This window comes from Eschrichtius robustus, chromosome 1 (genome assembly GCF_028021215.1).
Source record: "Eschrichtius robustus isolate mEscRob2 chromosome 1, mEscRob2.pri, whole genome shotgun sequence".
Lineage (NCBI taxonomy): Eukaryota > Metazoa > Chordata > Mammalia > Artiodactyla > Eschrichtiidae > Eschrichtius > Eschrichtius robustus.
Genome location: NC_090824.1, coordinates 131,603,092 through 131,628,623, shown reverse-complemented (window position 1 = coordinate 131,628,623; position 25,532 = coordinate 131,603,092). Strand labels below are relative to the sequence as shown.

Sequence of the window (25,532 nt, the reverse complement as noted above, 5' to 3'; positions counted from 1 at the left end):
TGTAATTTGCCTCCATAATTATATTTTGAACAGTGCCTTTTAAACGAGTAGTGGTGGTGGGGTTCTTAAAAGGTGTGCAGAATTCCACTGTATCTAAGGGTCTTGGGAGATAATCAGAGCCAAATCTGAAAGCATGAGTTACAGAATAGGAAAAAAATGAGCACACTGATTTTGGAAGTCATGAGAAATCTTGATTGGGCTTGGCTGCTTGAGTCATTTAATGTCCCTGGAGCCTTGATTTTTCTCATCTGTTAAGTGGGGATGATAATTCTAGTTTACTAGGGTTGTTCGAGTCATTCATGCCTGGAACAGGGTAGGTGTTCAACAGTTGCTCATCTCCTTTCTCTGCTCTGAAGGCAAAGAAAGCAGGGCAGAAAACATGAGAGACATCCTTTTTCTCAAAAGTATAATTAAAATATTTCTTGTACATCAGGTGTTTTGGAAAGGTTCTTTTTGTGACGTTGGAACAGCAGGGACAAGGAAATTTGGGGTGCAGCTGGTAACTGAGTGATGTATTATACATTACTGCTTTCCCTTCTCTTTTTTTTTCTCCCCTTCTTTGGGAAGTCTTACTAATATGTATAGTATGCCATGTTTACATTCTTTTTTTCTTTTTTGTAGCAAGCAGCAGATTGGAACAAATATGATGACCGATTGATGAAAGCAGCGGAAAGGGGAGATGTAGAAAAAGTGTCCTCACTCCTTGCTAAAAAAGGGGTCAATCCAGGCAAACTAGATGTGGAAGGCAGATCTGCGTGAGTATTACTGACGATAATTCCCTAAAGAGAATTTGGGTAGACCATTGGGATACAAATGAAATTTGTGAATTATGGTTATCAACATTTAATTTAAAAAAAACCTTTATCAAAACCTACACTATAAAATCTTTCAACATCACTTTCAAACAATTTGGACTAATAATTGTTCTCAATATGAAAGACTTTCAAGTGAGAGAAAGAATACTAAAATACTACCCAGAGGTCTAGTTGTTTGGGTGCTGTGGCAAACCATAGCCTGGGTTATTTGGTACATTTTTATTCGGTGCAATTTTGTTTATAAGCTTTTTAATACTCCTTATCATATTTGATCCTCGCAGTGGCCCTTTGAAAAAAGTAGGGAAAAGTTTACAGAGGTTAAATAACTTGGTCTAGTCTCATTAAAAGTCACAGGTCTGGGCTTCCCTCGTGGCGCAGGGGTTAAGAATCCACCTGCCGGGCTTCCCTGGTGGCGCAGTGGTTGAGAATCTGCCTGCCAGTGCAGGGGACACAGGTTCAAGCCCTGGTTTGGGAAGATCCCACATGCCGCGGAGCAACTAGGCCCGTGAGCCACAATTACTGAGCCTGCGCGTCTGGAGCCTGGGCTCCGCCAACAAGAGAGGCCGCAATAGTGAGAGGCCCGCGCACCTCAATGAAGAGTGGCCCCCACTTGCCGCAACTAGAGAAAGCCCTCGCACAGAAACGAAGACCCAACACAGCCAATAAATAAGTAAATTAATTAATTAAAAAAAAAAAAAGAATCCACCTGCCAAGGCAGGGGACACGGGTTCGAGCCCTGGTCCGGGAAGATCCCACATGCCGCGGAGCAACTAAGCCCGTGAGCCGCAACTACTGAGCCTGCGTGCTATAACTACTGAAGCCTGCGCACCTAGAGCCCGTGCTCCACAACAAGAGAAGTCACTGCAATGAGAAGCCCGCTCGCCACAACTAGAGAAAGCCCACACGCAGCAAGGAAGACCCAATGCAGCCAAAAAAAAAAAAAAAAAAGTCACAGGTCTGTGATGTAAACCCAAGTTTTCTGTCTTGGAAGAGTTCTGTAAATTACACTGCCTTTTCCTCTTAACCCCCAATCCATTTTTATATTTGGGTAATAAATTTAAATGAGAATGTTTAGGGCAGTAGGGAGGCAGAATGACTAGTGTGACTTAGGGAGATACAGGTAGTGATCCAACCCTTTTGCTTTTGTGTTACTGAGGACTTTACATGCTTATGAACCAGGTATCTTTTCTCTCACCCCTCCCCAGTCTTTATCATTTCTCTTCCTGTTGAGGGTGGGGAGCAGTTGGATTAAAGGGTAGATCTAGCTTCTGTTACTACCCTCTATAAATATAGCAGTTAAAACCTTATCTGGGAAACCTTCCAAAGTTAGAGGTGAAAAGTCTCGTTTCCTAAAATTCCTCTCCGCCTTACACTTGTGTAAGTTTTTTTTTAGACCATTATAACTGGAAACCAGATACTAAATATAGAAATGAATATTAGGAAGTGGATAGTTAATGTTTGATGTAGGTCACTACCTTAGAATGCTTAGATATTTAAGTATAGTGAAAATAGCAAAGCGTGACTTTAAGTTGTTCATAAGAGCAATAAAGTTTGAGAAGTTCCAATTTTTTTATACTGTTTCAGTTTTATCAAGTAGGCAATTTGATAGCTACAGAAACTGGTTATTTTGAGTCCTGCTTCTATTTTTGCTAATTTTAAACCATTTATAGGGCTCACAGTATAAATAGTGAAAATTTAATATCTAAAACTGACTGTTTTTCATATTTTTTTTCCAAAATGCCAAGATGTTAAAAGATAAAAGGATCTTCTTTGGGCTGAAAATCTTCAGTGAGACCTAATTTCTTCAGTTCTGTCTGTCCATGCTTTGAATGTTTTGAATGAATGATTACTTGAGTTTTTGTTCAGATTTTTTTGATCTAAGGTTCAATTTTGAGGGAAATTATTTGTATTAATGGTCAGAATTACGAAAATCTGGTGTAATTTGATTAACTATGAACTTCAGTTTGTGAAATATTTGAGTAGTATTAGTTTCTGAGGTTTTCACTGTAGGAAGTAGAATTCTTTCTGGGATTCATAGGATAAAATATTTTCCTTTTGTTATTCACACACAAACTGTATTCTTTCTTTTTTTTTTTTTTTAAAGTTCAGAGTTTTTTTTTTTTTTTTAATTTTTCACATGAGAACATGGTTTCTTTTATCTATTTATTTAGTTTTGGCTATGTTGGGTCTTTGTTTCTGTGCGAGGGCTTTCTCCAGTTGCGGCAAGCGGGGGCCACTCTTCACCGCGGTGCGCGGGCCTCTCACCATCGCGGCCTCTCTCGTTGCGGAGCCCGCCCAGGCTCCAGACGCGCAGGCTCAGCAATTGTGGCTCACGGGCCTAGTCGCTCGGCGGCATGTGGGATCTTCCCGGACCAGGGCTCGAACCCGTGTCCCGTGCCTTGGCAGGCGGACTCTCAACCACTGCGCCACCGGGGAAGCCGCCTGTGTTCTTTCTTAATGAAAGCATTTTATATCTAGTCAAGTATAGGACGTATTACAAATATATTTTCTGTAATTATGAAAACAATGTTACTTTGAATGATTTTTTTTGCTTTTTAATTCTTGAAATTTAAGACAAAAGTAACATGTCCGTCTTGACCTCTATCCGATTTCAAAAATGAAATATTTGAGGCCTAGCCATAGTCACTGCAAGGATCTGTTTTCTTCCTGTTCGCCTCTTTCCTAGGCTGTAGCCCTTTGCCCAGGCAAACTGGGGCAGGTTCACCAAGAATCTTCCCTGCCACTTGGAGAGCCATGGATTCCAGTTCCTGTCTCCCCATCCCCTCAGGCTGTCAAAAGTACCGTTCAGCCTCCCAGCTGTTTTCTCTGGAATCAGCAAATGCTCCTAGACAAAAAAGAGCCCCAAATACCAAGCTCACCTCTCTGGGCCTCTGTCCTTCCCTGCGTACTGGCCTAGTAATTTTTCACTATCTTGTTAGCCTACTGATACCTTCAAGCGGATGTATTATTTTTTATGCAGCTCTTCTAGTTGTCCTCAGAGGTGGGGACTGTCCACATTACCTGGATCTCCTATTATGGAAGTAAAAGCACTTGTCCTGTTTAAAAAACGAAAACTTAAAGTTGATTTTTTTTAATTGAAAAAGAGTATTTCTATAAAGCAGTTTTCCAAATTTCCTTTGCAACTCTGCATACAATTTAATGATTGATATGTCTTCTTTCTGAAGCACATCTACTATTTATAGCACAACGGTATTAATAATGCGTTGTAGATTTGCTGTGATTTCTGCCCTTTTAAGTGCATCATCGGTATAATGTTGAGTTATTTTGAAGAAAGAAGTCTTTCAGATTTTGTGAGCTAAGAAATGAAAACAAGCAGACAAAAAATGAGATCCCCAAGATTGTTGGAAGACTAAAAACCTTTGCTTGACGGAAATTACCATTCCTCAAAAGGTTCTCATGATGCATTGCATAGTATAATTCCCCACTTCAGCGTTGCAAAGAGATTGATACCCTCAGCCTTATAGCAATTTAAGGAGAACTTATCTGACTTTTAAGAACACTATATTCCTTTTATCAGAAACATCTCTTTCTCTCTAATTCAAACTTTACACAAACCTGGTTTACTTTACTTAGCAGTGCTCAGTCTCTAGTTTGCATTTATATCCCTTATAATACTAATAGAGGCATAGCTAGTGTTGTAATATCTGGCCAGGATGGGGGAGCTAGGAGTACTAAGGTTGCAGAGGATGGGGAAATGTAAAATTTTCAAATGGTATGGTTAGGGAAGACCCCGACAGGGAGTGTGCTGCCAAGTGTGTCTGTATCCAGGCACCTTGCTGAGCCTTTACCTCCTGGCATCTTCACGATGGGTACGATATCGTTTAGGACCTGAGTTCAGTGTCCTTTGCCAACAAGTCCTACAGTATTTACTTACAATGTCAGTTCTTAATGCACACAAAATATTTCTGTAAATGTTTATTGATGAAGAAAGTATTAGATGATCAAAGAAACAATGGGATATTTTATCATGTATCTTGAGTACTTGATGGCTTAAAGTTATTTTTTTAAGCAGGCTTTACTTGCCTTATTAGAAAACGTGTTCAACTCTGTCTGTTTGTGTGAAATTTGAACCAGTCATACAGGTCTCTGAGTAAAAGGAAGAATAATGTGGTAGTACTTCAGGAAGAAGATGATGCCAGATCTTTTGTGGCTTTCAAGTGTAGCTTAGCTTGTTTTGAAGACTTTTCTATGCCAGGTTTAATATGATAATTCTAAAGAGATGGATAAGTGTTTTGATCTGTCTTTGGCCTTAGCATTCCGTGGTAACTTCATTTGTTTTGGCGGTTTCAGTATATTTGAAACTAAGCAAAATAATCTGATAGAAACTTTTCAGTGCATTTATTAAGGTCTAAACACCAGTGCCTTTGTTATTGAAATGATAAACTATAGAGGTAATAATGTAAATTTGGATTAAAATGAGTTTTTCAGTAATATGAGATAGGTTTCTTTTTTCTTGTATTAAATATATAGGTGTTCTAATGTAGCCTTTAAAATGCATGATCACACGTGTGTGTAGGTATGTGTGAGTATTAAATGTAAGGTGACATTTATGTAACATTTAAGTTGACCTTGAGTAGTTTCCATGGCATAACAAGTATTTTCTTTTTGTTTAGCTTTCATGTTGTAGCCTCAAAGGGGAATCTTGAGTGTTTGAATGCCATCCTCATACATGGAGTTGATATTACAACCACTGACACCGCAGGTACGTTTGCCTCCATAGTCAGTTACCAACAGAGAAGACAAGCATTGTCCACTGCCAGTGCTCTAAATCAGACCTAAATGTGATTTACAAAGAGAAATCCTTAACTTTCTGTTTCTAATTAGCTGAGGTATTGCTCTGGGGGAGAGGGCAAGTACTGGGGATGTAGCAGAAAGGATGACCGAACGGATGAGCGGCTGGAGACCTGAGGTCTAGGGCTGGTCTTGGTAGTGCTACAGGATTCTAAAATCTCAGACTTTGAAGAACCTTTAGGGGCCATTTAGTTTATACTCATATACTCTTCAGTATATGAATTCTCGCTGTCCTGAGGTCATTTGGTTTTTGGTTGGACATTTCTTGTGTTGAGGAACTAACTGTCTCATGATAACAACATCACCAGTAGTGATCATAACAAGAAGAGGTGACACTTATTTAACATAGATTTAGCTACTCTGCTAAGCGCTTTACACGTACTAACTCATTTTATCCTCACATCAAGCCAATGAGGCTGCAAGGCACTGCGCTGTTAAGCCACTTGCCCAGGGTCTTTCAGTGGATGAGGTGCAGTCAGAGTTTGTGTTTTTAACCATTATGCCTCATGAGGAGACCTGGTCTGTGTTTAGCTAGCTATATTTATAAAAATTATTTCTAATAGACAGTTTAAGTCTGTCTCTTACCAGGCCTTCTGCTTAAACTTAGTCATACCTATGTCTGTCTTTTAAAATATTACAGCATAAGTGTGTCTGCACATCACAAGATAGATTTTAAGTATTTGAGTATAGCTATTGCTTTTCTTCAGTGTTTTAGTTTTCTGTTCATCTGGACAATCATTCTCAGTTCTCTGAGACCTGTGGCAGCTTATTTCTCTGCACTTCTGCTTTGTTTTTCAGTTAAATACGGGAGTTGACCTAGAGCAGAGAATGTCCTTAACAACTTTAATGTTTTATTCTATGACTCCATGTAAATACATGTAATAAATAAATACATTACTGTTAAACAGCATTGTGTTTGGAAATGGAAGGCAAGGAGGGAGAGAGAGAGAGATCACAAATGAGTTAGTGAGGAAAATCTTTACCTAGAGTTACCTTAATTGAAGATGAAACTCAATTTATTTGCCACCTCTGAATGAACAAAAAACTGTTATTACTTATATATATGTTTTCCACTGATGCAGAAGAATATTTATTTTAAGAAATTTTAGATTAACCATACCATTTCAGAATGCATAAGACTTTATTTATTTATTGTGCTGATTCCAATTCAAACACGTGTCTTTCTTGTTTTTGTCTGTGTTCTTTCTGCTCTGGACATTTCGGCCTAGTGGCCAATCTAAGTGACTTTTGCCCTCCCTCCTTCAGTGCAGATGAAGCTCAAATGCTTTCCCAAGCTCAGCAGACGACGTCTTTTCATATACTGCGTTCCGGCATACCTTGCTTTACCCATTTTGTCTTTTGTTTTTGCTGTGGTTTAGTCATGTTTTTATTGATGGGTTTAATTATGTTTGTCTTTAGAGTTGTCCTTTCCTGAGAACAAGGACCTTGTCTCATTTGCTGTTATATTGTCTGTTATAATCCAGATGTGGATATTTGATAAAAATTTGATTAAACAATCTTTATGGATTTTATCCTAACTCCTTTATTTGCTAGCAATATAAAAGTAGATTGAAAATAACCAGATTTCAAGTTAGTGTGGTTTTGAGGTATTTGTCACCCAGGTCTTGCCAGGTGCGTGCCTTTGGTGTAATTCAGGGTGATATACTTTAGATGTGATATTTCCATGATTTTTTGCTATACTATCTCAAGTGGCTGGATTTGGTATTTCCTTAGCCCTGACCTGACATTTTAATGTGACCAAGTTTCTGTGGCGTTTTGGTAAACACCAGGGACTGTTGCCGCTGTGTCTATCCTCACTATCCACTCCATGCTCTCTCTTAACTTCTCGTGTGAGTGACAGTCATTCTAGTCGCTTTTCAGGATGTGAAATGTTTCTAGAAAGTTTGTCCATGAACAGTAGCAAATTGAAATTTGAAATTGTTACATCTGACTTATTTGTAGAGGATGTTTAGGAGTGGTTGAATATGTTATATCTGTTCAAAGGTCTGGACTCACTGCCTTTTGCTCTAGAACCTGTTAGCTACACAGAAATGATCAGACCCAGCAAAACTTATTCACGTATCTACATGCATATAAAACTGAATGAGAGTTGAAAGTCAGTTTATTCCTTCATCCGGGATGAACAGAACACACATTACTTTTCTAGCAGAAAGGTCTACTTGTGAAGTACAGTTATGTTTGGAGAAGTTTGTGAAGTTAGAGGGAAATTAAGAGCATTAAAGATTGGAAGCTGGCTGCCTGCCAATGCAGGGGACACGGGTTTGAGCCCTGGTCTGGGAAGATCCCAAATGCCGCGGAGCAACTGGGCCCATGAGCCACAATTACTGAGCCTGCGTGTCTGGAGCCTGTGCTCCGCAACAAGAGAGGCCGCGATAGTGAGAGGCCCGCACACCGCGATGAAGAGTGGCCCCCGCTTGCCACAGCTAGAGAAAGCCCTCGCACAGAAATGAAGACCCGACACAGCCATAAATAAATAAGTTAATTTAAAAAAAAAATAGTGTACATGAGACGTTATTTAAAAAAAAAAAAAAAGATTGGAAGCTGGAATAGTCTGGTGAAACCCTTGTAGTTTTCACCATCCAAGAAAGATATTTGTGTAAAGAAGTACAATTAGGAGAAATAGTGTTTGGAGGTAGAATGTTCTCTGCAAATTACCTTTTTCAGTATTCAGGGTTAACCTTCCAGATTATCTGGTGACCTCTTCCCTGCTCCCCTCATCATTTCCTTTAAATTTGCACATTTTAATCACATATTTGAACAAATTGTCTGATTTTCAGAGACAGAATCTCTTTGTAAACTTTGAATTTTAGTTGAAGCATAAAAATTAGTTAGAGAATACCCTTTCTTTGACTCACATCTCTTAACCTTTCTCCATTTTAGTATCCACACTGCCTATTGAGAAATGTTATGTGAAATCTAGTTATCTTTCTCTCCCTCCTATCCCCATTCCTTTTTTTTTCTCTTTCTCTTTCTCTCCCTTCTCTCCTATGGCAATATTTAATTACTTACTCTGTTTCAGGAACTGCTCCAGGTATTGGAGATACAGTGGTGAATAAGACAAAATTCTTGCTCTGTAATGAGTTTGTATGTTTATTTTTTCTTCCCACCTTCATTGTTTTGGTGTGTACCTTATCTCTAATTAAAATATGAAACTGGGTGAGACATCTTAGAAACTTAAAGCATGCCTACAAATGAAGTAGTCTGTCAACTGATTTTGGAAAACTGAAGCACATTTCTAAGGAGAATTCACATGTGAAGAAAATAACCCTTATCATATGTTTAAAATTATTTCTTTCCTAGGGAGGAATGCTCTTCACCTGGCTGCAAAGTATGGACATGCATTGTGTCTACAAAAACTTCTACAGGTAGTAAAAGTGGTTAATACTTTGACTTTATTATTTTGACTACAAATAATAGATGTGTTTTTGGAACTTGAGATCAAAGAAAATAGTAGGCTAGCTTCGACTGTTAGCTTACATAATATTTTTTCCATCATTTGTGAAAGAATGTGAACAATAAAGAGCAAAAACTCTGAGGGAAGTGAATTGCATAACTCAGTGTATTAAAAATAAACAACAAAGACTTGACCTTCCTGTTGACATTAGCTGGAGACTGGAATTTTCTGTCATCTGGTATATGACTTGAGATGAAGTGATACAGCATAGGATCTATATATTTCTGTATAAACATCAGTAACTCACACTACATAATATCATTAGTTAAGCTTATAATCAGACAACCACAAAATTCTGTGAACTAGTGGGCTCAATTACGTTTTCAGTTGAAAGGTCTAGTCACACATTTCCTTAAACATGTTTGCCACTAAGTTTCACAGCAGAACTCATTTGTTTTTTCTGATTCAATTGTTCAAGTTTTAATTCTTGCTGGAAAAAAACCCCAAACAATAACAGTTTCTATATTTCATGCTATTGTAATGTACCATATGTTTTCCTGTTTACTGGAATACTGTTAAATTTACAGTATAATGTTATTATATTTGTCACATGTCAAAATATTTATGGCTTGTCTAGTACTCTTTAGAGTTTTTGATAAATGCAATATTTTTAAGATTAAATAACAGCTGTTCATTTGAGTCTCGATATTTAACTTGAAAATAAAACTTTCTTAGATTACTAAATTTCTGTGTTTTAACAGTACAGTTGTCCCACTGAACATGTAGACCTGCAGGGAAGAACCGCACTTCACGATGCAGGTAATAAGCAAAGGTTTCACTTGGACATAAACAAATCTTTGTTAAAATGGCTGGGCATTTAAATTAATTTCAACGCTTTAACGTGAATATATTTGTATAATTCATGGAGAAGCAGAATGTTATGAATTTTTTATTTATTCAGATTTGAAATTTATTGGATTGTACGGCTTAAAAAGAATCATTCAGCCAATATTTACAGGCCAGGTTGCTAGATACTGAAAGTCCAAAGATGAATAAACCATAATCCTGCTCTCAAGGAGCTGTAAGTACCATGTGTTTGCTTGGGAACTGGTAGGAGAAATGGAAAGGAGGAAGACTTCTCTTTCTTAAAAACTATATTTACCTCATTAACATGTCTGAACCTCATTTTCCTCATCTGCAAAATGAAGTTACTAATACTACTGCAGTAGTGGTTATAACTGAATCATGAATAGTGCCTGGCATGTGGTAACTTCTTAATTAATGGTGATGGTGCTTGTTCTGATTTAGAGGTGCCAGTGCTGAATTACATATCATTGTAATTTGCTCTATTTTAAAAGAGATTTCTATTAGTAATTTCAAGGATTTTATTAATCATACTGTATATCAAAATTTATCTGCATTATTCTTTAGGTGTCTTAAAGAAAATGATTAGAAAAAAGTTAAATATTTAAGGATTTTTGGAATGTAAGATAGTCTGACCCCTGGGCAGACTCCTCTAAGACTGAAATTCCTAGTTAACTAGGCGTTCAAAGGAAAGAAAAACAAAAAACAAAAAAAAACCCTACTGTTTCCTTTTATGTATATGGAATATCCTTGGTAGATTAGAGGATTAGAGTAGTCTCTGTTAAAAATGTATTATACTTCAAATTTCCTTCAAACATTTATACTTTTGGTTTTCTTCCTTTTTAAAAATATTTAATGTATTTTTATGATAGTTTAATCTCTCACACAATGCATTTTTTAAAATTTTGGTGTAGAGTGCTATTATTTGCAGAACATTTTTACATACATTATCCTTTAAGCCTCACAATGACCCCTGTGAGTTTCTATAGTTTTATTTTATATTTTATATTTTTATGATAATTTTGTATTACACCTTAAATAAATAAAAATAATGAAATAATTAAAAAATAAATAGAAACATAGACCTAGATTCATATGTGATATACTTATCAAGCTTGTGTAGTTGTGGAATCATCAACACAAATTTATAAATTAAACTTAAAATCATAAAAAAATATAATTCATTTCTGTAGCACTAATTTATTGTGTTTGATGGAAATTTTAAAATGATTTTGCTGCTTAAGGAAGTATGAATACGTGTCACATGATATTTCTATTCTCCTACCACCTTCTCATAGTTGTTTTTTAATCCATCCAACCTTATTAATAATCATGTTTTAAAAATTATTAAAAATGTTTTATTATGGAAAATTTCAAACATAAAGTTAGACTATCATATTAAAATACCTTATTCCCTTCATCCAGCTTAGACAGTTGTCATCATATGGCTAATCTTGATTCATTTATACCACCACCCATTATTCTCCTCTACTCGGCATATTTTAAATCAAATCCAAGACATCATATAATTTTATCCATAAACAATTCAGTTTTTATCTCTGAAAGATAATGATTCTATTTTGTAACCTAAGTGTAATACCATTATTACACCTAATGCATTTGAAAATGTTTTCAATATCATTTACTCAATGTTCAACTTTTCCTAGTTGTTTTTTTTTTTTACTGCTTAATTGAGGTATAATTATTATACAAAAATTGTATATAATTATTGTATAATGTAATGTAATAACGTATTGCACATAATTAACAATATGGTATTGTGTACTTTAAAATATATTAAGAGGAAAGAGTGCTTAGTATTCTCACCAAAAAAAACCCCAAAAAACAAACCCCGAAAAACACACAGACACACAAAAGGACACAAGGAAATTTGTGGAGGTGATCCATGTGTTTAGTCCCTTGATTGTGGCGAGGGTATTACAGTGTGTGCATTTGTCCAAACTCATCAAAATATGTACAGTAAATATGTGTAATTTTTTGTATATTATAGATTTTATTATCCCTGTTTTTAAAACTGGTGCAACCTAACAGATTGAAATCTTAATATTTGTTCAGTAGGTATACAGATGAAGTTAGAATGAAGACCAAGTCGATGTAGTAAAAGAACTCCAATATCAGTTGCTTATAAAAAAAAATGGAGTGGTATAGGTTGGCAGGTGGCTTGAGGTCATTCATGAACTGAATCCTTTCCATCTTGTCGCTCCACTTTCCTCTGGTATCTTCCTCAGCAATGTCATTGCAGCAGGGTTGTAGTCATATCTGCGTTCCAGCTGGCAGGAAAGGGAAGGAGAATAGGAGGAGCGCATGCCCACAGTCTAAGGCCCAGATTTGGAAGTGGTAAATAGCCCTCTACTCATAATCCATCAACAAGAGCAAAGTCGGTTGTATTTATGTGTAAAGGAGGCCCAGAAATGTAATCTCAAGATAACTAGTCATGGCCGAGCTGCTACACTGCAGAAGAAGGGGAGAACAAATTTTGGTAACAATTGCCACAGTCCAGCCCTCTGGCCTTCCAGAGATTCCTGCAGCCCCTACTTCCCACACATAGAACATTACCCCCACCCCAAGGGAGAGGATACATAACCAATTCAGTCACTGAAGCCACCTCAAAGTCTGGGGTTTCTGGGTGATGTGCACGTGTGTATTTTTGGCTCTGAAATGGCTCTTCATGGTCCAACAGTTTTGTAAACTCAAAGAAAAGAGATCTGCTCCTCACAATATATAGTGATGCAGCAAGAACAGGATAAGTAAAATAAAGACTCCCTTTTGGAAAAGGGGGAACTGGGAAATACACAGCAATCACTAGTCAACAGCAGGTATCAAATACTGCTGACCAAAACTTGCAAAAACTGAGATCTTGGAGTAAATTTCTTGGTTAGCTCCTTCAGGTGCCCCCTGGTTTTGTTTCCTAGGAGAAATCCCTTATTGTCCTCTGTGGGCCCTAGCTCTGCCTTCTGGGAGGTTCTTGTCCATTATCCTCCAAGATCACAGGTAAATTGGATGTTGGAAAGTATGCCCTCTATATAAGCAGATTAAGCACAGGAAGAGTTATTAGTTTTAGCTGACTGGGCTTTTGGATTTTGGGGTAGTGCATTCCCTCAAAACCTTGGTAGGTTTCTGGGCTATTTGTTGCCAACCACTTCCATATGTCAGGAACCATTTATTTTCTGGACATAAAGTTCTTAACCCTCCTTTATTTCTTGTTTTTATTTCTGGACTCATGATTCTCTACCTCATTTTATTTTATTTTTTTAACCAAAATTTAGAAAATTTATTTATAAAATGTTCAGTACTGTGTAGAACATTAGGTTAATTTACAGAGTTTTTTTTTTTTTTAATTTTATTGGAATGTAGTTGATTTACAATGTTGTATTAGTTTCAGGTGTACAACGAAGTGAATCACTTATACACATACACATACCTACTCCTTTTTTAGATTCTTTTTCCATATAGGCCATTACAGAGTATTGAATAGAGTTCCCTGTGCTATACAGTAGGTCCTTATTAGTTATCTAGTTTATATATAGTAGTGTGTGTATGTCAATCCCAGTCTCCCAATTTATCCCCCCGCCCCCACCGCATCCCCTGGTAACCGTAAGTTTGTTTTCTACATCGTGACTCTACTTCTGTTTTGTAAATAAGTTCATTTGTTCATTTTAATACTGCCACCTCAAAGTCATCTGAAATAATAGTCTTGGATGGGAATATAGTATCCTCAGTCTGATCTTTATTCCAGGACTGGATCTGGTTTTTTTGTTTTTGTTTTTTTTTTCATTTTTCCTTATTGGGCTGTCTTTGAGAAAAGTTGTGACCAACGATAGTTTTATATCTTGCTGTTTGGTGTAGAGAAACAATTGGCTTCTCTATACCTGTGAGGTCCCAAATATCTAGAAACTCTATTCCCTTCCGTCTGTGTTCATAACTAATTCTTGCTGGACCTCATCTCTTTCTTGTTGACCTCATCTCTTTCTTACTAAAAGCAGTAAGCAGCCGCCAATATGCCCTAAAATTTTGGCTCTTTTCTATTGCTTCACTTAGAAAGGCTCCATAGTCACACAGTGTACCTTGTAAATTAGCACAGATGATAGATCTATCAAATGTTTTGCCACAGTATGAGAAAAATCACAAGGTTTCTAGCCTGAAATATGTTTACTGACCACCTAGTACCCAACCACTAAACCAGGGCTGTATAATTTAGGTATCTGTTACAACAGCACCTGACTCCTGATAGCAATTTTTGTCTTGGTTAGGGATAAGACTATACTGCTGTGACAAAGTAAAATAACATTTGCTTTAAAAAAACACACACACACACAGAATTTATTTCTTTCATGTCACAGCCCTAATGATCAGATTGGCTTGTACCTCTGCTCCATATAGCCATTCAGGGACCCAGATTTCTTCTATTTTGCAGTTCTACCATTGCCTGGTGTGTTGTCCTCATCTTTAAGGCTGAAGCTGATAATAGGTACCTGTCTTCCTGCTAGCAGGAAGGAGAAAGATTATGGAAGAGTGTATAACCACTTTTTAAAGCCCTAGACTCAGAAGGTAGCACATGTCCCTCATGTCAGATTCCATTGGCATGATCTAACTCATGTGGTCATGCCTGCATGCAAAGGAGACTGGGAACTGTGGTCTAGGTGAGCCCCCCTGTGCCCAACACAGTTTTGTTACCATGGAACAAGGATGAACAGCTGGCATTCTCCATCATCGCACCTTTAATACTGACTTGATTTGTTCAGTATAGTATAACTCGGGAATTTTTTTATGCTTTACATTTTTTCCTTCTTATTTTTGATTGGGCCTGAATGGTTGTTATTTTATAATTCCTGAATTAATGTATTCAGTTTCAATTTATCTTTTCTTTTTAAGATTGATTATATATTTTATGTAAAAGGCTTGCTGGATTAAAGACATCAGAAATGAAAAATTTACTTGATTTTTTAATGTATGTTTGGTTTTACTTTATTGAATTGCACCCAAAAAACAAGAAAAAAGAACGCTGACTTAGTACTTTTTTGTGCAAATAAACTAGTATCAACTTATAAAACTTTTATAAAAACTCATGGGAAGTATAAACACAGTCGTACTTTATGAATTTGACCACTTTTTTCCTGATACAAATATGGACTCTAGTGTTGATCAGAGAAGAGGCATCATGTGATTTTATCATATAATTTTTAGCAAAATGACCCTGCTTTTGCATCAAGGGCAGACATTGCAGTTTCTGCTTTGAAAAGGAAATATGAATTGTATGAATCATACTTTCTTTACTGTGGGTCTTCTATAAAGAAAAAAGTATATGATTCTTTTAAAAAAACTGCCCTAACACTTCAAGGGTTCAGTAAGTTATAGCCATATTTTAAAATATACTATAAATCGAAAGTTTAAGCGTGATTCTCATTATCAGTGTTTACCCTTAGAACAGCAGTATATTCTTGTCCTCTGCAAGAGTGACAGTGTTCCTTGGTCCTAATAAATTATACAAAATTGACAAAATGATCTTGTCTAATCCGTTTTCAGATAGAAAAATCAATGCTTATAATGCTAAACTGAGAATGAAGGATGTGAGGCTAGTACTTTAGGGACTGAAGAACTTAGGCCTTATACGGGTCTAGCGAAACACCACGTGTTACCAACAGATGTTCACCATTTGTCATTTTCCTTTGTTCCTCAAAGCTATGGCAGACTGTCCTTCTAGCATACAGCTGCTCTGCGACCACGGGGCCTCAGTGAATACCAAAGATGTAGTAAGTCAGTTTATGTTTATTCTCATTTCAACTCATGTATTCTGACTTTCATGTTTTGGGAGACTTGTTGTCTGAATGCTGTCTTATTTTTCTTGTTGCTTAGGATGGGCGGACGCCGCTTGTTCTGGCTACTCAGATGTGTAGGCCAACAATATGTCAACTGCTGATAGATAGAGGGGCGGATATCAATTCCAGAGACAAACAAAACAGGTAATTCTTTTATCGCGGCTCCGCAGACACCAGCTCGATGCACAGTGATCCTGAAGCTCTGCTGCTGTGACTTGGCCTTTCTATCCCCTGTGGTTCTCCCTTCCTTGGAATTGACACTCACTTATTACTCTTCAGAGTTGGCTGAAGAAGGAGGGAGAGGGAAATAGGGGATGATGACAGGGTAAACTCAAAATACAGGCAGTGATTATGGCCTGTGTTCAGGTCAAAGAACTGAAGAAAAGAGTAATTATATCCTAGTTATTTTGAGCTTATAAAATAATCTTTAATGAAATGGGCTCAAATAAGGAAGAAGAATAAAAAATTACATTTACAGTCTCTACTTCTTCATTAGTGAATCTTTTGAGAGTAAAGGAGTTCTTGCGTGTCCTGGAGCTTGACATGTTTCAGTGTAGATTTTCTCAAGGTGTTTTCTCTCCTTTCTGCTAGGCACAATGCCACCTCCTTCTCTGAAACTGAGTTCATTTCTGTACCCCAATACAGATTTCATTAATTTATTGCTGCACCTGTATTTGATGTTATTTTAGTTGGTGTGCACTAACAATTTCTATCTGTAATTCTCTCTGTCCTCTTTTCTGGGTCTAGTGTAGCATGCTGCTTGCTATATTATAATTCTGATGTTTATAGTCATAGAGTTTCTGACAACAAAGTATCTGAAATACATCCCTTCCACCAGTTGAAGCATTACAGTAATTTATGACAAGTTTCTGAGATTGTATAGATGATTACTGGTAAAATTGTTGGTTTCTTTTCAGTTACTTTTATTCTTCTAAACACATATTCTATTGTTTGTAGTTCACTGGAAGTAGATAGGTATAATTAGTCTTTGGATGTCAGATTTTATAGCTCTGATTGTTTTCATTGTTCAGGCATCTCAGAGGAGGAAATTCTTAAGCAATTAAATCATTAATGTGATTTTTAAGAAAGTGGCTTTTTTTATATTACTTTGTTTTTGTGATACTATGATCCGGCTCCAAGCATGTTTAAGAAAATTTGATTGAAAAATAAATTTTAGGATCAGAAAGGGGTGATCTGGCTGATCCACGTGTACAATGCCTTATTTCTTTAAAAGATCTTTTATTTTTCCAAGTATGTTTGTCTGTGTTTTTTCATTGGAACTTCACAAAAAAACCAATGCGATAGGGCAATGTGTATTATATTTAGACTACATAGCAGATGGTTTTAAAGGTAAATTAAAATCTGTTTCTGACACTCTGTATTCAAGTTTCTTTTCTTTCTTCCTGTCTTATCTATAACATTTTTTCCCTTATAACAAAAAATTTGTTAATGCCTGTTTTATGTAAAACTGCATTCCAGCAACTACCGGGGAGTATAAAAGAGGAATAGAACAGACATCGAATAAAGGCAAAAATCAGTTGCCGTATGAAATTCAATATTCACAATTGAAGACAGAATCATATATAGGATAAGTCACTTCATTTCATTAAGTGTTGGTTGCCTCAGCAGTAAAAATAGAGAATTTCTAGAGTACTTCTAAATTTCCATGATGATTTAATTGTTGCATTATTATGGTCTGCCAATTATACTGTTAAATGTTTAAGTGTTGACGATTCTATCATGGCAGAATAAACCAGTGGTCCATGATAATGGGGTTAATCAAAGAAGGTTTATTTGAGAAGGCAAATTTTAAAATTAAGTGTGAAAATGTGAAGGAGATGTGTAGGAGAAGAAAGGCTCTTCTAAAGAGAGAAATCAGGAACAGGAATCTGATTCTTGTTTTGGAATAGAAGGGATTCACTGGGGACGTTTGCATGATGTAGTTCAGTTCACGAAGTGATTTATTTATTTTATTTTTTTCAGTAACTGATAGTGTATTTATAAAATGAAAACCTCTCTAACAAAATACACTTTTCACTGGGAAAATAAATAAAACAGACAAATGGATCTACACAGAGTAAAAATTAACTTTGGTAGATTTCAGTGTAGGACAGTCCATAACAAGCTTATTTGCCCTTACTCCCCCAGAGCTGATCATCTTCCAAGTTAAGATTTTAAAAATATTTTTTAATTGAGATTATTATGTTGACATTTGTTTCTCATTCCACATCATCTTCAGCCAAGCTCTGAGCACTTACATTTCTCTAATTGTTGGGGGCTTAGTCAGAAGCATCTGGAACACTGGTGGTGGAAGAGTTTGCTGCAACACTTGCAGTAACTGCTGTGGCCGTCCACACACAGCAGTTGCATTTGTCAGATGGTCAACACCCTTCTCATATTCACCTTGAGCTAGTAACTCTTGAAAGCTGTATTTCTTCGAGGAAGAATTTCTGAACGGCTTCAGCATCTTTAAGGTCAGGTAACTTGGAAAGTCCAGTTCTCTCCTTGGCAAGCTTCTGTTTCTTTCTTCGTTCTCGCAGCCTGTTCTTGAAGTTAGGGTCACTCCATCTCTTGGGGTCAAAGTAAATGCAGTACCCGATGAAAAGGGCCCCGCACACGCCGGCGGAGATGGCGCTGTTCCGGCCCTCCATCTTCTCTCCGACGAGGAGTGGGGTTGGCGGTAGCAGGGCCCGCGATGAAGCCCTTGGCCGAGAACCCTCGGAAAGGACTGTGTCACTCTGTCCCGCCGCCCGCCGTGGGGGACGGGACGCGGAAAGGCCTGCAAAGTGATTTAAATAGCTTGGGTTTATCGTTGTAGGTTTTGCACAGATAAGGTGACAGTATCAGCTGTGGAAGGTCTTTGTGGCAATTAACTTGTAGTACGTAGGACTGGAATAAAGGAGGTTAATTTGGTAGTAGAAGTAACAAATGTGTGTAGGTAGATGTAAAATGTTAGCTCTGCAAACTAAGACACAAAACAAATGTTTTTATAAATGCAATGGAGTTAAAATATAAGATAAAAATATGAAGTCAAATCTGTGTCTATAACAACGTGGCTTTTTAAAGTAATATCTGTTCTTTAAGAAGGGGACCTCTGAAAGAGATTCCTGAAGTATTTTTTTGGATCCTTCTCAAGGTCTTTTATTCTTCCGTCTTGCCTTCTAGGACTGCTCTCATGCTAGGTTGCGAGTATGGTTGCAAAGATGCAGTAGAAGTCTTAATCAGAAATGGTGCTGATGTAACCTTGCTGGATGCCCTTGGCCATGATAGTTCTTACTATGCAAGAATTGGTGACAATCTGGACATTCTAACCTTACTGAAGACTGCATCAGAAAATACCAACAAAGGTACCAGCAGTTTTCTGTCACTAGAAAAGTGCTAGTTAATAAAGAGCAGCTTTTAAAGATTTAGATGGTAGAGCTACAGTTCGTAAGGGGCAAAACACTCCTTACAATAAGCAGTATTGGTTCATCTCCCTGTCTGCCCCAGCTGTGCAGTTTTACATTATAGTCACTTGTTTTGAGGCGGTGTGTGTTACGTGTATTGTCCAGTTTATCCAGTCAACCCTACTCCACTGTGGAGTAATTTAAGAACTGAAAAGAAAGAGCCAAATAAAGTGTTTTACTAATATATATTTTTTGATGAGGAGGGGTGAAGTGCTTAAGCTCGTACTTAAAAAGTTTTAAAGAAAGAATCATTGTTTAAACATGTATTTAAAATATTCAACTAAGATTTATTGAATACTTGTGCCAAGTATTTTCCTATGCTTATTAAAGAGAAATTGGAAAGCACAGAAAAGCACAGCAAGTAAAATCAACCGCTCATTCTACCACTGAGGAGCCTCTACTAACATTTTGAGGAATATCCTTCCAGTCTTCTCTCTGTGCATAAAATTGAGGTCACCTGTAGAGAGCTGTAGATTACTTTTTGTGTAATATAGTTCGAAGACTTTTCCCAAATAAATAAATATTTTTCTACGGTATGATTTTTATTGATGCATAAAATTCCATCTAAGTTTAATTTAATTAAGCAATTTTCTATAGGTGTCATTTAAGTTGTTTATACAGTTTTTCCTAATATAAATAGTGACTGTCCTTTAGTGACTGTCCTTATGCATAAATATTTTAGCATATTTTTATTATACCCTTAGGATCACTTCCTAGAAATTGAATTAAGAAGTTTCAGGTTATGCACATTTTTTTAAGCTTTTAATATATATCGACAAGTTGCCTTCTAATTTAGGATGTTTTAAATTTTGTATTTTTCACCTGCCTCCCCTCCCTGGCATTGAATATCATCTACAGGGATGTTGTCATAGCAAAAAAAAAAATACTTTACCGATTAGATAGGCAAAAGTGATATTTCATTGTTGTTTTAACTGTAAGGTAGTAAACTTCAAAAGAAACTTAAAAATTTATTTCTTTAATATTGACTTAATTATATAATTGGGGAATGCAAATCTACCCAAGTTAACCTGCTGTTTCACTGTTCCTCTTTCTCCTCCCTTTCCCTCTCTTTAAATCTTCAGGCAGAGAACTTTGGAAGAAAGGACCATCTTTACAACAGGTTAAAAAATTATGTATATTGTGCAGTTTAAGTAAAGTGCTGAGCAAACCTGGGTAATGGTTATATATAACTGTTTTGTGTTTAAATGCATGCTGTTCTCTCTTCCCAGTTAATCATGCCCATGTAGAACCTAGGTCATGAGATCCTGAGGCTTTATCCAGATACTGTCACTCAGCTTGAGACAGTGGGTCTTAATTACAAAGAATGTATCCAATGGGAAATAAGTAGACTCCTGATTGCTAGTCTTGAACATCCAGCCTTTTCAAGTATGGAATATTGCACCTTGTTGAGTTTCTTTGATGATGAATATTAGCTTGGTAGACCATAGACAGTTTTCTCCTCTTCTCCCTTAGTAACAGAGTCGAATAGCCCCTGATGTGGGAAAATTCTTCCAAGCAATAAGAAATGAAGAAAACAGAATTCAAAACTGATTATATATGTGATTTCAATGCCACTGTTAACATTTTGACTTCTCTTTCTTTTTCTTTTCTTGCTGTGTGTATTTAATTTAATGAGGACTTGACTTTAAAAAAAACACAGTACATGAGATAATTCATACCTTGCACTAAGTTTATTATCAAATCACTATTTAACCCTGGTTTTGTGTCTCAGTCTCAGTAGATGTCTAATCATTTCCCCTAATCTCTTCGAGTTAAAGTGAGTGGGGCTGCTTTGCGCACTCTTAAACCATCTCACCCAAAGCTAGTGTAGGCAGCTCTTCTCTTCTGCTGGCTGTTCCCTTCCTGGCTTTCAGCTTTTCTCTAGTGAGAGGGACCTGAGCACTTCCAAACCGTGAAGAGAAGTAATCAGGTACCTTCTGAGCCATCCCGTCATCATTCTATATCATTTCTGTAGCTCGCACCTAAATTTGAAAGCTGTATGAAAGCATGCTTCCCTTTCAGTCCATCACAATTAAGTAATACGTCCCTGCATGGGTCATGTCTGCTGTCACTTTTCTTTCCCATCTGGAGTAGCTGTTTCAGCCTTTTCTCCCATTCCTCAGATAACCTAAGTGGGTGTAGAGGCAAATAAAATGTGCCCTCTTATATCAATACCAGCCATCTCACACATATTAAGAGAAAAACTATTTCTGAAACATACATGTATTTAAAAGAAAGAATTATTGAATATTAATATGGGAATGGTATCTAAATGAATAGGAATTATCTAAATGAATTCATGGAGTTAATATTCTGCTAAGAACAGTAAACCTCATTTGTTTCAGTTGTTAATTAAATACATTTTAAAATATCTGCTGTAAATAGGATTTGTTTGTGTACTAAGGGACATATAATCCTTGTTATCAAGAAGCCTACAGTATAGTTTAAAAAATAAGATGTATTCAGTTACTTACTATTGCCCATTACTGTTCCAAGTGCTGGGGATATCAGTGTTCAAAGTCCCTGCCCTCCTGCAGCTCCCAGCCCAGTGAGAAAGATGAACAGTAAGCAAATGGGTATTTAGTACCATGGCAGATGCTTTGAAGACAAGCAGAACAGGATTAGGGAATGAAGAGGGAGAGGGCGGGAAGCTATTTTAGATGGTGTGGTCAGGAAGTGACTGACATTCGAGCAGAGGTCTGAAGGAAGTGAGGAGGGAGCCAGCGGCTCTGTGGGTGAAGCCTCAAGGGCAGAGGGAAGGGCAAGTACCAAGCCCCTGATGAAGGAGCATGTTTAACATGCCCGTGGGGCAGTAGAGGGGCAGAGTGACAGGAATCAGAGGCCAGAGGGAAGGCCGGGGCTGAAAGTGGTATCATGAGGCTGGTCAGATTCCACGTGAAGAACGGCCCTTTGGTAGAAGGAATGAGGCTAGACATGTAGTTTGGGCCAAATCGTGGATACACAGAGTATCGTCTTAATGGGAACTTGTTCCTCTAATTCTAAATCCAAGCTCATTAGGACGATAGTTTAAACACATGAGTCAACTAATAATGTGGAACATAAAATTATCTTAGAAAATTAAAGCAGTCACGTTTTGTTTGTTTGTTTTTTTAGCTCTCAAAAAGGAAGAAAGAAACAGCTTTCTAAATTATTGTATAGATTTAAAGATCAATTTGGGCACAAAAAAGATTATTTTATCTCTTGTTTAATGATTGTATTGTGTTTTTATTAAAGCAAATCTCTAAGCTGGAATAAAGTTTCAAAGCAGTAAGTGTACAAAAACAGATCATGTACCCAACCAAGTCATTTAGATATCTTTTATATAGCTTTAGTCAGTGGATTGTCTATCTCTTTCTTATCACACCCTTTGATATTTTATTTCATCAGTACTCAAAGAAGTGATTTCCATATTTTCTCTCAACATTAATGTAACTCCCCCAGCCTCCTCTTTTTAAACACCAAATTCTTCTTTTGGGAATGGTAGCTGATGCTTTGTAGTACAACGTGAGTTTTGCCTCTAGTACAAATTCTCCTTTTTAAAATTTGGTGACTTTGGTTAAAATAAATCCTTAGCAGTAGGGGTTTTAAATTCTGTTATTTTTTTAGTATTTAAAAAATAGATTATACTTGATTTATTTAAAACCTATATCCTCAAAGATTCTTTCCATTTGGAGTTTTAAGTGGAAACACTGCCACCTTGTGTTGTGTACAGCAAAATTTAAACTTGGATAAACTGAAAATCACTAATTGGGTATATTGCCTATTGAGGAAAATGTACTTTTCTATATTCTCATACTTGCTAACCTGTGTTTTCTTACGTTTTACCAAAGCGAAATTTGACGCAGATGCTAGATGAAGTAAATATGAAGTCAGATCAGAGGGAGCATCAAAACATTCAGGTAAAAAGAAAAAAAATTGGTATCTTCCTTTGCAAAGAATTCCAGCGTTGTTTGTAGTGGGGTTGGGGAAAAGAAAGGAAGCAAAAATGCGGGGGAAATGAGTAGGGGATGGAAGGGCAGCTTGTTATGTTTTGTGATTCTACTTGCCCAATTCCTTCTAAAAGAATTAACTTTTGATATGAATGTTTGGGTCAGTATTATCTTACAGGAAGTATTGTTTTAATATATATTAGGAAGTAAATAATTTAATAACTTTCTGTAAGTTTTTGTTGATTTCAATATATCTGTTTTGGGCCATAAATCATAAATTTGTATTCCTTTTAGAAAATTAATTATAATGATAAAAATGATGGTTATCAATGTAAATAAACAAAATCTGAAATTTTTCTTAAAGTATTTTTTATTTTGATTAAGAAAAATAATATTGTTAACCACACAACACTTTTTGCCTTTTATGTTCATCAAAGTGTCCAAAAAATAATTATTATTTCAATTGCATTGGAAGAAGAGCCATAATTAAATGGTTTATTTTATGACTGAAATACCATTAAAATATAAATTGAATAGCCTTTTCCATATGATAAAACAAAAGCATTTTATTTGGGTTTTCATAGTTTACTAGGTAGTGTTAAGAAAGTGAACTATAGCCTTCAATTGGAGGCTTAAATGTTTTATCAGAGCACTGAAGTATTGATATTCTTATGCTTTGTTAAACTTATAAATTTGAGAGGTGTTTGGCAAAAGTTAAAATGACATATTCTTCTGCTATTTTCTATTTCCAGATGATGCTTTTATTTCTTATTTATTAGAATCATGATGGTTTGCTGTCTTTGTATATAGTTGTATTTGTTAGTTATCATAGGACTATAATTTTCTGCGTTATTTCTCATGTATAGATTTTAAATTATTTGAATGTCATTGAAATTATTGTATCTTTATACTTAAAGCTGTTTTATATATGTATATATCTGTTTATGATAGTGAACTGCTTTTAGAAATTTCTTCCGTAAGAATTGCTCCTTTAAAGTTGGTCTAGCACATGTTATCTTTGCTATTTAAGGATCTGGAGATTGAAAATGAAGATCTGAAAGAGAGGTTGAGAAGAATTCAGCAGGAACAGAGAATATTATTGGATAAAGTCAATGGTTTACAACTACAGCTGAATGAGGTAAATAATCTGCGTCACACCCGAAAAATCCAGAACTGTTCTACTACGAGTCATTATCGTCGGTAACAAATTGTTAATGACGGCCCATCACAGCAAGTCATGGTGCCAGGTGCTAAAGGAGGTAGAATCAGGTCATTGCCCTGTGGAAAGTCATATCTTATTAGGACCTTTACATGAAACAAGGTCGGATCTAAGAACAGAGAGCACTGTTGGTCTGTGGTGATGACAAAGGACTGAACTGTGATTGGAGTTGTGGGATTAGAGGGGAAGGAGTAGACAGAAGACGTGAGGAGGAAGAGCAGGTAAGAGTTGTAAGTAACTGATGGGGTCTCAGAAGAGTCGAAAGTGCTTCTGAACCTGGTTAGTGAGAAGCATGAATGACAACGCAGAGCACAGAAGTAGTAGCACGTAGGCATTTTCTTCTCACAGCCTCATCCCCAATCTTAATGACATGCGCCAGCCTTTTTAAAAGATATTTGCCAAGCTCATGCTTTTTAAAATAAACTTTCGAGAGTGAAAATACGTTTCTTCTTCTTTTTAAATTTAGGAAGTAATGGTTGCTGATGATCTGGAAAGTGAGGTAGGATGATAAGTTTTACTTTAAAGCTGTAAATTGTTGTGTAAATTGAAGATAACATTGCAGTAGAGGTTTAAGTCCTGAACTGACGTGGAGACAGAATTCTCTTTTTGGTTATTGCTCAAAGGAAAAAACAAAACCTACGTGTGACTGTAAAATTATGCTTTGAGTACAGTGGCGTGGGTTATTGTAGGCATTTTCTTGTTACTGTAATGAGCCTCTGAATGGCTCATTTTCTATGAAACTTTTCATGAAAAGGTATAAAAGGTATAAAATTCTAAGCATTATAGAGAAAATGTCTGAAAATAATAAGATTTAAAACAAACCACAGAAATTTGAATTTTTCATAATATTGTTTGTGTATATTATTAGTATAGTTCTACAAATCTTGAACTCTACTAATAGTTAAAAATTGACCAGGTTAGGGCTTCCCTGGTGGCGCAGTGGTTAAGAATCCGCCTGCCAATGCAGGGGACACGGGTTCAATCCCTGGCGTGGGAAGATCCCACGTGCCACGGAGCAACTAAGCCCATGCGCCACAACTACTGAGCCTGCGCTATAGAGCCCGTGAGCCACAACTACTGAAACCTGTGCACCTAGAGCCCGTGCTCCGCAACAAGAGAAGCCACTACAATGAGAAGCCCACACACCGCAAGGAAGAGTAGCCCACGCTCGCCGCAACTAGAGAAAGCCCGCGCA

At 36.7% G+C, this 25,532-nt stretch overlaps 1 protein-coding gene and 1 pseudogene across 3 annotated transcripts in view; one reads left to right on the top strand and one right to left on the bottom strand.

The window, feature by feature from the left end:
• UACA (uveal autoantigen with coiled-coil domains and ankyrin repeats) overlaps window positions 1-25,532 on the top strand; it is an 85,767-nt gene that overhangs the window by 43,160 nt on the left and 17,075 nt on the right. For 2 of the 3 annotated variants that reach the window (XM_068554771.1, XM_068554781.1), the window contains exons 2-12: window positions 622-755; window positions 5,450-5,538; window positions 8,949-9,013; window positions 9,804-9,861; window positions 15,607-15,677; window positions 15,781-15,887; window positions 18,909-19,090; window positions 20,272-20,309; window positions 23,020-23,088; window positions 24,149-24,256; window positions 24,804-24,836. In XM_068554771.1, coding sequence (XP_068410872.1) covers window positions 622-755; window positions 5,450-5,538; window positions 8,949-9,013; window positions 9,804-9,861; window positions 15,607-15,677; window positions 15,781-15,887; window positions 18,909-19,090; window positions 20,272-20,309; window positions 23,020-23,088; window positions 24,149-24,256; window positions 24,804-24,836 — 954 coding nt within the window. Of the gene's footprint in view, window positions 1-621; window positions 756-5,449; window positions 5,539-8,948; window positions 9,014-9,803; window positions 9,862-15,606; window positions 15,678-15,780; window positions 15,888-18,908; window positions 19,091-20,271; window positions 20,310-23,019; window positions 23,089-24,148; window positions 24,257-24,803; window positions 24,837-25,532 lie in introns of those variants that run through there. The other variant, XM_068554789.1, reaches the window with a different exon arrangement.
• LOC137760022 (mitochondrial import receptor subunit TOM20 homolog) lies at window positions 17,963-18,394 on the bottom strand (annotated as a pseudogene).